Genomic DNA, 13,522 nt, shown 5'->3' with positions numbered 1-13,522 from the left:
GCATTACATCGTCTTGTTAGAATGTGTCATACCTCAAGCAGCAAGAGACTGCACACTGTTCCCCCAACTGAAGTTAATTGCTCTCAACAGTCCTGTGTGGAACAGCCATGGATTTTAGTGACGGTTGCTAAAATCATTTTCCTCATACAAACAGAAATCTTCATCTCTTTTCTGTTTCTGAGTAAATAGTACATACCAGCACTATTTCAAAATAACAAACTCTTGATTGAATAATAAAAACTACAGTTAAACACTAAAAAACTCTAAGCCATCTCCGTGGAGATGTTGCCTGTACAACGGCAAAGAGAATGACTGGGGTAGGCGGAGCCTAGGAGGGATCATGTGACCAGCTTTGCTGGGCTCTTTGCCATTTCCTGTTGGGGAAGAGAATATCCCACAAGTAAGGATGACGCCGTGGACCGGACACACCTATGTTGGAGAAAAGAGAGAGAGGTAGAAGTTGCTTTTTGACCTCTCCTTTTACCGGAATAAACAACAAACAAGGAAGATGTTTGTCTAAAATCCTTTGTAGCATCTAAATAGAATTTTAGAGCGCGAACAACATCCAAATTGTGCAACAAACGTTCCTTCTTTGAAACTGGTTTCGGACACAGAGAAGGTACGACAATCTCCTGGTTAATGTTTTTGTTAGAAACAACTTTAGGAAGAAACCCAGGTTTAGTACGTAAAACCACCTTATCTGCATGGAACACCAGATAAGGAGGAGAACACTGCAGAGCAGATAATTCTGAAACTCTTCTAGCAGAAGAAATTGCAACTAAAAACAAAACTTTCCAAGATAATAACTTAATATCAACGGAATGTAAGGGTTCAAACGGAACCCCCTGAAGAACTGAAAGAACTAAATTGAGACTCCAAGGAGGAGTCAAAGGTTTGTAAACAGGCTTAATTCTAACCAGAGCCTGAACAAAGGCTTGAACATCTGGCACAGCTGCCAGCTTTTTGTGAAGTAACACAGACAAGGCAGAAATCTGTCCCTTCAGGGAACTTGCAGATAATCCTTTTTCCAATCCTTCTTGAAGGAAGGATAGAATCTTAGGAATCTTAACCTTGTCCCAAGGGAATCCTTTAGATTCACACCAACAGATATATATTTTCCAAATTTTGTGGTAAATCTTTCTAGTTACAGGCTTTCTGGCCTGAACAAGAGTATCGATAACAGAATCTGAGAACCCTCGCTTCGATAAGATCAAGCGTTCAATCTCCAAGCAGTCAGCTGGAGTGAAACCAGGTTCGGATGTTCGAACGGACCCTGAACAAGAAGGTCTCGTCTCAAAGGTAGCTTCCAAGGTGGAGCCGATGACATATTCACCAGATCTGCATACCAAGTCCTGCGTGGCCACGCAGGAGCTATCAAGATCACCGACGCCCTCTCCTGATTGATCCTGGCTACCAGCCTGGGGATGAGAGGAAACGGCGGGAACACATAAGCTAGTTTGAAGGTCCAAGGTGCTACTAGTGCATCCACTAGAGCCGCCTTGGGATCCCTGGATCTGGACCCGTAGCAAGGAACTTTGAAGTTCTGACGAGAGGCCATCAGATCCATGTCTGGAATGCCCCACAGCTGAGTGACTTGGGCAAAGATTTCCGGATGGAGTTCCCACTCCCCCGGATGCAATGTCTGACGACTCAGAAAATCCGCTTCCCAATTTTCCACTCCTGGGATGTGGATAGCGGACAGGTGGCAGGAGTGAGACTCCGCCCATAGAATGATTTTGGTCACTTCTTCCATCGCTAGGGAACTCCTTGTTCCCCCCTGATGGTTGATGTACGCAACAGTTGTCATGTTGTCTGATTGAAACCGTATGAACTTGGCCCTCGCTAGCTGAGGCCAAGCCTTGAGAGCATTGAATATCGCTCTCAGTTCCAGAATATTTATCGGTAGAAGAGATTCTTCCCGCCATAATCTCCTCATAAGGAGGAGAATCACTATCGACCGCCTTTATCAGCTCATCGAACCAGAAACATGCGGCTGTAGCGACAGGGACAACGCATGAAATTGGTTGTAGAAGGTAACCCTGCTGAACAAACATCTTTTTAAGCAAACCTTCCAATTTTTTATCCATAGGATCTTTGAAAGCACAACTATCCTCTATGGGTATAGTGGTGCGTTTGTTTAAAGTGGAAACCGCTCCCTCGACCTTGGGGACTGTCTGCCATAAGTCCTTTCTGGGGTCGACCATAGGAAACAATTTTTTAAATATGGGGGGAGGGACGAAAGGAATACCGGGCCTTTCCCATTCTTTATTAACAATGTCCGCCACCCGCTTGGGTATAGGAAAAGCTTCTGGGAGCCCCGGCACCTCTAGGAACTTGTCCATTTTACATAGTTTCTCTGGGATGACCAACTTGTCACAATCATCCAGAGTGGATAATACCTCCTTAAGCAGAATGCGGAGATGTTCCAACTTAAATTTAAATGTAATCACATCAGGTTCAGCTTGTTGAGAAATGTTCCCTGAATCAGTAATTTCTCCCTCAGACAAAACCTCCCTGGCCCCATCAGACTGGGTTAGGGGCCCTTCAGAAACATTATTATCAGCGTCGTCATGCTCTTCAGTATCTAAAACAGAGCAGTCGCGCTTACGCTGATAAGTGTTCATTTTGGCTAAAATGTTTTTGACAGAATTATCCATTACAGCCGTTAATTGTTGCATAGTAAGGAGTATTGGCGCGCTAGATGTACTAGGGGCCTCCTGAGTGGGCAAGACTCGTGTAGACGAAGGAGGGAATGATGCAGTACCATGCTTACTCCCCTCACTTGAGGAATCATCTTGGGCATCATTGTCATTGTCACATAAATCACATTTATTTAAATGAATAGGAATTCTGGCTTCCCCACATTCAGAACACAGTCTATCTGGTAGTTCAGACATGTTAAACAGGCATAAACTTGATAACAAAGTACAAAAAACGTTTTAAAATAAAACCGTTACTGTCACTTTAAATTTTAAACTGAACACACTTTATTACTGCAATTGCGAAAAAACATGAAGGAATTGTTCAAAATTCACCAAATTTTCACCACAGTGTCTTAAAGCCTTAAAAGTATTGCACACCAAATTTGGAAGCTTTAACCCTTAAAATAACGGAACCGGAGCCGTTTTGAACTTTAACCCCTTTACAGTCCCTGGTATCTGCTTTGCTGAGACCCAACCAAGCCCAAAGGGGAATACGATACCAAATGACGCCTTCAGAAAGTCTTTTCTAGTATCAGAGCTCCTCTCACATGCGACTGCATGCCATGCCTCTCAAAAACAAGTGCGCAACACCGGCGCGAAAATGAGGCTCTGCCTATGCTTTGGGAAAGCCCCTAAAGAATAAGGTGTCTAAAACAGTGCCTGCCGATATTATTATATCAAAATACCCAAATAAAATGATTCCTCAAGGCTAAATATGTGTTCATAATGAATCGATTTAGCCCAGAAAAAGTCTACAGTCTTAATAAGCCCTTGTGAAGCCCTTATTTACGATCGTAATAAACATGGCTTACCGGATCCCATAGGGAAAATGACAGCTTCCAGCATTACATCGTCTTGTTAGAATGTGTCATACCTCAAGCAGCAAGAGACTGCTCACTGTTCCCCCAACTGAAGTTAATTGCTCTCAACAGTCCTGTGTGGAACAGCCATGGATTTTAGTGACGGTTGCTAAAATCATTTTCCTCATACAAACAGAAATCTTCATCTCTTTTCTGTTTCTGAGTAAATAGTACATACCAGCACTATTTCAAAATAACAAACTCTTGATTGAATAATAAAAACTACAGTTAAACACTAAAAAACTCTAAGCCATCTCCGTGGAGATGTTGCCTGTACAACGGCAAAGAGAATGACTGGGGTAGGCGGAGCCTAGGAGGGATCATGTGACCAGCTTTGCTGGGCTCTTTGCCATTTCCTGTTGGGGAAGAGAATATCCCACAAGTAAGGATGACGCCGTGGACCGGACACACCTATGTTGGAGAAAATAAAATAAAATAATAAATATATATATATATATATATATATATATATATATATATATATATATATATATATATATATATACACACACACATACATATACACACACACACACACATACTACATACACACACAACCTAGGTGGTTGCACTACATGGCAGGAAATAGTGCCGCCATGTAGTGCTCATGCAAATGGACTGGATCCTAAGCATACATTAATGCTTTTCAACAAAAGATACCAACAGAACAAAGATATATTGACAAATTAGATATTTTTTTAAAATTGTATGATCTATCTGCATAACAAAAGAAAGATTTTTGGGTTTCATATCCCTTTAACAAATATATACAAAACTCACCCATCTGCATTCCTATGCTGCAATAAAACAGCTGCTTCTGATTCCTTTTTTCTTCTTTCATCTTGTTTTCGTTTCTTTTCTACTACCTAAAAAAAAAGTTAATTAATATCCTCTTCTACTAGAAGTAAAATGACAGCACTTTACAAAATGTCAGGATACAGCACAACAACCCATAAAGAAACTGCCTGAAATAAATGTAAAAACAAATTAGAGCAAGTCAAACATCAAATGAGAAAAAGGTGGTTATGAAGCAATTTAAAGGATATTCTTTATACAGTTGACAGTTTATGGTCTATTTAAAGTGCAGAATTTCTCTGCAAGTATAATTCATATACATTACATTAAATATTTTATTACAAAATGTTTTGGAGCCCAGTTACAGTAAGGGCACATGGTTGTTGGTGAAAATGAGGATACCAAATGCTCTGAATAATGTATGAAAACAAAAGGGACACAGAATAGAGATCTAAATTAGTTAGGATTGTGTAAACTATCTACCCAGAAAGCTTATCCCTCCATTTCATGCTGCAGACAAATGAGGTTTTCAACCAGTTCATATATACAGGACACATCATTACATTACAGTCAATTGGTTATAGAACTGGTAGAACTGTGGTAATAAGTTTATGCTAATATCTTATATTATTTACATTATACATTTATGCACATACAATGAAGCCTCAGCAGAGGCAAAAATATCTAATTTGTAGAATTTGGAAGAAGTATGCAACGAAGACCAAGTGGCCGCCTTGCAGATTTGTTCCACAGAAGCCTAATTTTTAAAGGCCAAGGAAGAAAAAACAGCCCTAGTTGAATGAGTCGTAATCCTCTCAGGAGGCTGTTGTCAAGCTGTCTCATAGGCCAACCGAATGACACTTCTCAACCAAAAAGAAAGAGTAGAAGAAGTGGCCTTCTGACCCTTACGTTTACAAGAAAATACAACAAAAAGGGCAGTAGATTGTCGTAAATCCCTAGTTGCCTGCAAGTTATGCAACAGACGTTCCTCATGAGAAGGATTAGGACAGAATGAAGGAACGACAATTTTCTAATTGATATTGCGTCCGAAACCACCTTAAAAAGAAATCCCAATTTGGTATGAAGGACCGCCTTATCCGCATGAAAAATAAGATAAGGGGGATCACACTGTAGAGCCAAAAGCTCTGAGACTCTACGAGCAGAAGAAATAGCAAGAAGAAACAAAACCTTCTAAGACAATAACTTAATATCAACAGAGTGCATAGGCTCAAACGGAGCCTGCTGCAGAACCCTAAGAACAAGAGTAAGGCTCCACGGAGGAGCAACAGACAAACACAGGCCTGAACCAAAGAATGAACATCTGGTAAGTCGGCCAGACGTTTATTCAAAAGAATCAAAAGGGCAGAGATCTGGCCCTTCAGAGTACTGACTGACAAGCCCTTCTCCAGGCACTCCTGAAGAAAAGACAGTATGCGGGGAACCCTCACCTGACTCCAAAAACCCCTAGATTCAAACCAGTAAAGGTATGTACGCCAAACTATATGGTAAATCTTGCGATTTACCGGCTTACGAGCCTGACTCATGGTATCAATAACCTTTTTGGAAAAACCTCGTCTAGACAAGAATAGGCATTCAATCTCCAAGCAGTCAGCTTCAGAGAATCTAGGTTTGGATGTAGGAAAGGACCCTGAAGTAGAAGGTCCTTCCTCAGAGGCAATTTCCACATGGGAAAGGACAACATCTTCACCAGGTCCGCAAATCAAATTCTGCGAGGCCAAGCTGGAGCAATTAGAATCACCGAAGCCTGCTCCTGTTTGATACAGGCTATCACCCGAAGAAGGCGGGCAAACGGAGGAAACCAGTAGATTAGACCGAAGTCCCATGGAACCGCCAGAGATGCTTGCTGATCCCTTGATCTTGATCCGTATTTTGGAAGTTTGGTGTTTAGACGAGACACCATCAGATCCAACTCCGGAACTCCCCACCTTCGGGTTATCATTGAGAATACTTCCGGATAAAGGGCCCACTCCCCTGGATGAAAAGTCTGCCTGCTCAGATAATCTGCTTCCCAATTGTCCACCCCTGGGATGTGGATGGCAGAAATGTAACAATTGTGAGACTCCACCCACTGAAGAATGCGAGTCACTTCCCTCATAGCTAAGGAACTCCGTCTTCCTCCCTGGTGGTTGATATACACTACCGAAGTAACGTTGTCAGATTGAAATCTGATAAACCAGACCAAACTCAGTTTGGAAAGGAAAGGCTGGCATCCGTAGTCACAATCTCCCAAGATGGTCTCAGGAAGCATGTGCCCTGGGACAGATGGTCCTGGGAGAGCCACCAGGAGAGGGAATCTCTCGTCTGGATGTCTAAGACATCCTCTGAGAGAGGTCCGAGTGCTCTCCATTCCATTGTCTGAGCATGCCTAACTGTAGAGGTCTCGGATGGAAACGAGCAAAAATGTCCATGGAAGCCACCATTAGACCAATTACTTCCATACACAGTGCCACTGATGGACGGACAGAGGATAGAAGAGAAAGACACACAGCAAGAAGTTTGGATTTTCTGACCACCATCAAGAAAATCTTCATGGAGATTGAGTCTATGATCGTTCCCAAAAAACATACCCTGGTATTTGGCACCAAGGAACTCTTTTCCAGATTCACCTTCCACCTGTGAGAGCGGAGAATCAACAACAGAGAATCCATATGCGATCTTGCTAAATAAAAAGATGGCGCCTGGACCAAGATATCATCCAGGTATGGTGCCACCGCAATTCCTTGAGATCTGGCCACTGCCAGAAGAGCCTCTAGAACCTTCGTAAAGATTTGAGGGGCAGTGGCTAGGCCAAAAGGTAGGGCTACAAATTGGAGTCTTTGTCCAAAAAAGGCAAACCACAGGTATTGGAAATGTTCCTTGTGAATAGGAACATAAAGATATGCATCCTTCAGGTCGATGGTAGTCATGAACTGACCCTCCTGAACTAAAGGGAGAATAGAACAGATAGTCTCCATTTTGAAGGACGGAACCCTGAGAAATTTGTTGAGAAACGATGTCTAAAATGGGTCGAAAAGTTCCCTCTTTCTTGGGAACCACCAGAGGAACAGGGACAATCACTCCTAGAGAAGTGAGATCCTGGACACAATTTAAGAAAGCCTCTCTCCTTTATCTGGTTTGCAGATAATCCTGACAGGATAAATTTTAAATCCTATTCTTTATCCCGGGGAGACTACATCCACTGCTCAATGATCAGGGACATTGCAAATCCAAGCCTGCTGAAAGAAGTAAAGACTGCTCCCTACTTGATTTGAGATTGGATCGGGGCGGACCCTTCATGCTGATTTTTTCTGAAAAGAAGGCTTATTGGATTGCTTACTATAATTCCAAGGCTGGTTAGACCTCTATGAGGTTTTGGCTTGCTCAGGCTTGGAAGAAGAGGATGATTTTTGTCCCTTGAAGTTGCGAAAGGAACGAAAATTAGAAGTTGGCAACCTTTAGGTCTAACCTTCTTATCATGTGGCAGAAAAGCTCCCTATCCACCTGTGACTGTGGAAATGATTTCAGCCAGACCAGGACCAAATAAAGTCTTACCCTTAAATGGAAGAGACAGAAGTTTAGACTTGGATACCAAGTCAGCAGATAAAAGTAGAAAAGACAACCCAGCGCTGAGATCTAATACACAAAGCTGCTGTAAAGAGGAAGGTTTCCCCACAAAACCTTAACAATGTTAGTACAGGAAAATTACAATATCTGCAGGACCTGCAGATTGGTAATAGATTACAGCTGCGCTGCCCTAAAGTAACTTAATGTGTAAAAAAATGGCTTTTTGTAAAGACCCTATATAGGTAAAATATATTATTTTAATTGAACTAGTTAGTTTAAAAATAGAAATCACTGTGCACAGTAATAAAAAACAAAAAAAACACAACATTGCAAATCAAAAAGCATAAATAGCACAAACTCAATGTCTGGACCTACAAGATATATGTAACAGTGTAGCACTAGTTTGCAAAGCAAAAGTCAGTTTTTTGATATAACAGAGAAACAGTCTTATTTAGCAGTCTTATATTAGCTGTTATGAGTTCGTTGGTTAGTTGTATATAAATGCCTGGTTAAACGGTTTCGTCTTTAGCCAATGTTAGCTGCAATAGTTTGAAGTTGTAAAGCTGCAGAGGTGGACGAGAGAAAGTACAGGGGAAATCACCGGATGCCGTATGTTGTCCTCCTGAGATCGTATCAGAACCTCGGATCCACTGTTTCCCCTCTTGGTCTCTATAGTGTTGGCGGTTTATTCAGGAAATTGACGCCGCAGGAGTTCACTGAACCCAGTTTAGGAGCGGCACTTTCCAAACCGCCAACACTATAGAGGAGGGCCTGTTAAAATATGCCATACATCCATACATGGAGGAGACTGTAAAAGGGTTAGAGAAACATAAAACTTAGTAGTTGCTCTAAGAAACCTGAGCCAGTAAGCGTTATGAATATTTAAGAATGTCCCTGGAGGGCTACACTGACATAACTACTGGGTTCTGTAGGGAGAGGGGGCAAATAAAGAGAAAAACTTCTATTCTGATTATGAAATTATAAAGTACTCTTAACACTTGATAATGAAAAAACCCAACTGATATACCCTTGACAAAAATGCATACTGAATTGTATATATATATATATATTCCTAAGTAACTGATTTAGCTAATAAAATATAATATTAGTTATCATCTATAAGGGGCTAACATACCATGATCTAACTATAATGGAGGGCCTGTCATATTGTGCCATATATATATATATATATATATATATATATATATATATATATATATATATATATATATATACTCTTGGAAGGGACAGTAAATGAAATAAAATTGGGAGCATATCCCAGCATGCCTGAAAGGCTGAAGAAGTGGCAAATACTCTTATAAAACTGGCCCTGCAAGCTCTATGAATATTTAGAAATCCTAAATGGGATTTAGCCTATATATGAGAGATACCTATTGTACTGTCTATGAAGCATCTCAATAAACAATAGGCAAGTATATAGTTTAAATAACAGGAAATATATATGAACTTCCTCTCTTAGGTTGCCCTCCATATACACATACATATCTATAAAGAGAATTCTTGCTGGGATCTTGACCCTTCTTCTAATATATCTAAAGTTACAATCCTCCTAATTTAGACATCTTTATATCTCTACATCTATCACGCCTAAATAACTGGGAAACGTAAAAAACATGAATATACATGCTACTGAAGGGATATATATATATATATATATATATAACTAAATAAGATTAATCAAAGTATGCAAAGATAGAGAAAGATAAAAAGAAACTGAACATCATCAATAACAGTTACTTGTAGGGTATTTAGAGGGTCCCAACAGACATCATACAGGCTGATTAACAGAGTCCGGCTTTATCTGGCACTGAGTTAATATATTAACCAACCCCAACAGCTACGTAAGCGCTGGGGCAACAATAAGTCTGCAAACGAAGACAAAGGTAGAACAAGATATGGCGCAGTCCTTCCCTGACAGTCTCTGGTGGAGAGACACGACAATGGGACATACTCAATGCAGCCTCCTCAATTCCTCCCGATCTCCAGCTCCATGACACCTGCATCACCAGACTCTTTAAGTGCAAAGTCATACCCTGACTAGGACCCTGTTCCAAATAAGCTGCTTTACCCGCCATGATCGGCCGCCTCGCAGCGGGTTCCGGCGGCTCCTCCACAGACAGGGAGGGTAAGCTCAAAAGGGTCCCCTCTAGCATGGTGCACAGCGGACCGGTAGGTGTTATCAATGGTATTAAACTTTTGGCGGCTGTATTCGTCTGGGGTGGCATCTTGCAGTAACCCATGAATTTTGTTCAGCTTTACTTTCCAAAGTGCCTCCGGCGCAATGGTCCCTTGTTGCGGGTGCGTTCCTAGCCGGGCTGTGGTGTCAGACTCCTGGCTATCAAATCCTGTCTCCAATTCTTTAGGTGAAGCCTCCCCATCTATATATGATGACGGTTGGGATAAGGGAGCCTTTTTAAGTTCCAGATGAGGAGCTTTCTCTAGGTCAATCGTTCCTTCTGTAGAAATCCCCTTCATAGATAGGTTCAAGACTTCGGTCATTTCCTCCTCCACACGAGAGAGATGAACATTGAGAAACTCTATTATTCTGTAGGTTAATCGTACCTCCATGATAAACTCTTGTAGGGGTGCTTGCTTCAGCACAGTTCTAATAATCGTATCTGTGTACGTTTAGACCCAGAGGCCTAGTGGGGAAATATATTCGGCAGCCCTAGCCACGCTACTGACAAACAATGCGCGGCTCACTTGGATAACATAGGTCAGGGTGTCTGTTATCCGCTCCTGTACTTCAAACATGTTAGATAGACGAACTTAGCTTCCCAGAAAAACAATCTGTAGTGAAATAGCTCTTCTTAATTAAAGATAGAAAGCGAAGTTTATATAATACAGATAGGAGCTTCTCCAAAACACGTCCTGCCGCTCCAAGCATAGGCTCCGCCCCCTGTTTTTATTGTTTTTTTATTATTACTCTGCACAGTGATTTGTATTTTGTATTTTTAAACTAACTAGTTCAATTAAAATAATATATTTTACCTATATAGGGTCTTTATAAAAAGCCATTCTTTTTTTACACATTGAGCTACTTTAGGGCAGCGCAGCTGTAATCTATTACCAATCTGCAGGTCCTGCAGATATTGTAATTTTCCTGTACTACCAAGTCAGCAGACCAAGACTTTAGCCACAGAGCTCTGCGAGATAGAATGGCAAAGCTAGAAATCTTTGCACTCAGACGGACTACTTGCATGCTGGCAAATGTTGGAAGAGAAGCAAAGGCTACCTCACCGACTTCCAACTGCTACAAGCCACCACAACTCTTACTAAAGAGGATTATGTGGACACAGCATTGCCCCAATCCTTGCTTGCAGGGAAACAACGCATTAAAGTATTAAATATCTTCAGACACCATCTTCACACATCCTCCCGATGTACAAGGTAAAGAATGACTGGGGGATTGTGGAAAGTGGGAGTATACTTAAAGCTTTGCTGGGGTGTTTTTTGCCTCCTCCTGGTGGCCAGGAGTTAAATTCCCACTAGTAATTAGAATGGGTTTGTGGACTCTCCATGCCATTGGAAAGAAAAACATAATTTATGTAAGAATTTACCTGATAAATTCATTTCTTTCATATTGACAAAGGTATTGATAAAGGTTTGTCTGCAAGTTCCTTGAAGGGACAAATCTCTGGTCTTTCTGTTTTATGTCACAGAAAGATTGCTAAACTTCCTGATATTCACTGTTTTGTGCAGGCTTTGGTCCGATCAACCCTGTCATTAAATCAATCTCTCCTCCTTGGAGTCTTAATTTGGTTTTGAAGGCTTTACAGGCTCCTCCTTTTGAGCCTATGCATTCTTTGAATATTAAACTACTTTCTTGGAAAGTGTTGTTCCTTTTGGCTATCTCTTCTGCTAGAAGAGTTTCCGAATTATCTGCTCTTTTTTGTGAGTCTCCTTTTCTGATTTTCCATCAGGATAAGGCAGTTTTGCGGTTTTCATTTAAATTTTTACCTAATGTTGTGAATTCTAACAACATTAATAGGGAAATTGTTGTTCCCTCTTTGTGTCCTAATCCTAAGAATTCTTTGGAGAGATCCTTACATTCTCTGGATGTTGTAAGAGCTTTGAAATATTATGTTGAAGCTACTAAAGATTTCAGGAAGACTTCTAGTCTGTTGTCTTTTCTGGTTCTAGGAAAGGTCAGAAAGCTTCTGCCATTTCCTTGGCATCCTGGTTAAAGCTTTTGATTCATCAGGCTTATTTGGAGTCGGGTCAGGCCCCGCCTCTGAGAATCACAGCTCATTCTACTAGATCAGTTTCCACTTCGTGGACTTTTAAGAATGAAGCTTCAGCTGATCAGATTTGCAAAGCAGCAACTTGGTCTTCTTTGCATACATTTACTAAGATCTACCGTTTTGATGTATTTGCCTCTTCGGAAGCAGTTTTTGGTAGAAAAGTTCTTCAGGCAGCTGTTTCAGTTTGATTCCTCTGCTTATGTTTTAAGTTTTTTCTTTTCAATTATGAGAAAAACTTATTTTTTTGGATGTGGATTTAATTTTTTCAGCGGAAAATGGCTGTTTTTATTTTTATCCCTCCCTCTCTAGTGACTCTTCTGTGGAGTACCACATCTTGGGTATTACTATCCCATACGTCACTAGCTCATGGACTCTTGCCAATTACATGAAAGAAAACATAATTTATGTAAGAACTTACCTGATAAATTAATTTATTTCATATTGACAAGAGTCCATGAGACCCACCATTTTTATGGGGGTTATGTTTTTTTGTATAAAGCTCAATTATATTTCCAGTTCCTATTTTTGATGCTTTTTACTCCTTTTTCTATCACCCCACTACTTGGCTATTCATTAAACTGAATTGTGGGTGTGGTGAGGGGTGTATTTATAGGCATTTTGAGGTTTGGGAAACTTTGTCCCTCCTGGTAGGATTGTATATCCCATACGTCACTAGCTCATGGACTCTTGCCAATTACATGAAAGGAGTTGCACTGGATTTGTGGACTCTCCATGCCATTGGAAAGAAAAGGAGTTACACAGATAAACTTCAAAGCATAGACACGGAATAGCAAATTGCCGGCCCGAGGGCTACATGTGGCCCTTGGTACAAGTTTTTGTGGCCCTTCAGTAAAAACAGAAATAAAAGTGTGTGCCACAGTTTTTGTGGCCCTAGGAAAAAGTGTAACTAAAAATGTGTGCTTTGGTGCGACCACAACTCATAAGAGCCCTCTGGAGGGAAGAACAGCAAAAATTGACCCTGCAACCTTACCTTAATCTATAATATATTGTTTGTTTGTTTAAAGGGACAGTCTACACCTATAACAACCTTAGTCCATCTGCTAGATTTGTTTCTGATTTGCATTACTCACCCCTGCAACTGTATCGAGTTATCTACACATCAAGAGTTATTTGCAATCAAAAGTTATATTCCGACGGTTTGAAATGGCCACTCACCTCCGCCTACCCTATACATCACCAACTCTGTTATTTTCAATGGTCCAATGGAAAATGCATTACTGATTAAAATACTGTTTTGCGCTTTCGGTGCTTCGTGCATGCACAACATCACTGGGAACAAAATATCCGGAACAAAAAGATCGCTCTATGTTTCTGC

The 13,522-nt window shown here is 40.9% G+C and overlaps 1 protein-coding gene across 1 annotated transcript in view; it reads right to left on the bottom strand.

Annotated features, from left to right (window-relative positions):
- TRMT6 (tRNA methyltransferase 6 non-catalytic subunit) overlaps positions 1-13,522 on the bottom strand; it is a 254,263-nt gene that overhangs the window by 107,870 nt on the left and 132,871 nt on the right. The window contains exon 8 of the mRNA XM_053712179.1: positions 4,343-4,428. Coding sequence (XP_053568154.1) covers positions 4,343-4,428 — 86 coding nt within the window. The remainder of the gene's footprint in view (positions 1-4,342; positions 4,429-13,522) is intronic.

This window comes from Bombina bombina, chromosome 4 (genome assembly GCF_027579735.1).
Source record: "Bombina bombina isolate aBomBom1 chromosome 4, aBomBom1.pri, whole genome shotgun sequence".
In the NCBI taxonomy this organism is placed as follows: Eukaryota; Metazoa; Chordata; class Amphibia; order Anura; family Bombinatoridae; genus Bombina; species Bombina bombina.
This window is presented reverse-complemented; position numbering and strand designations above follow the sequence as displayed.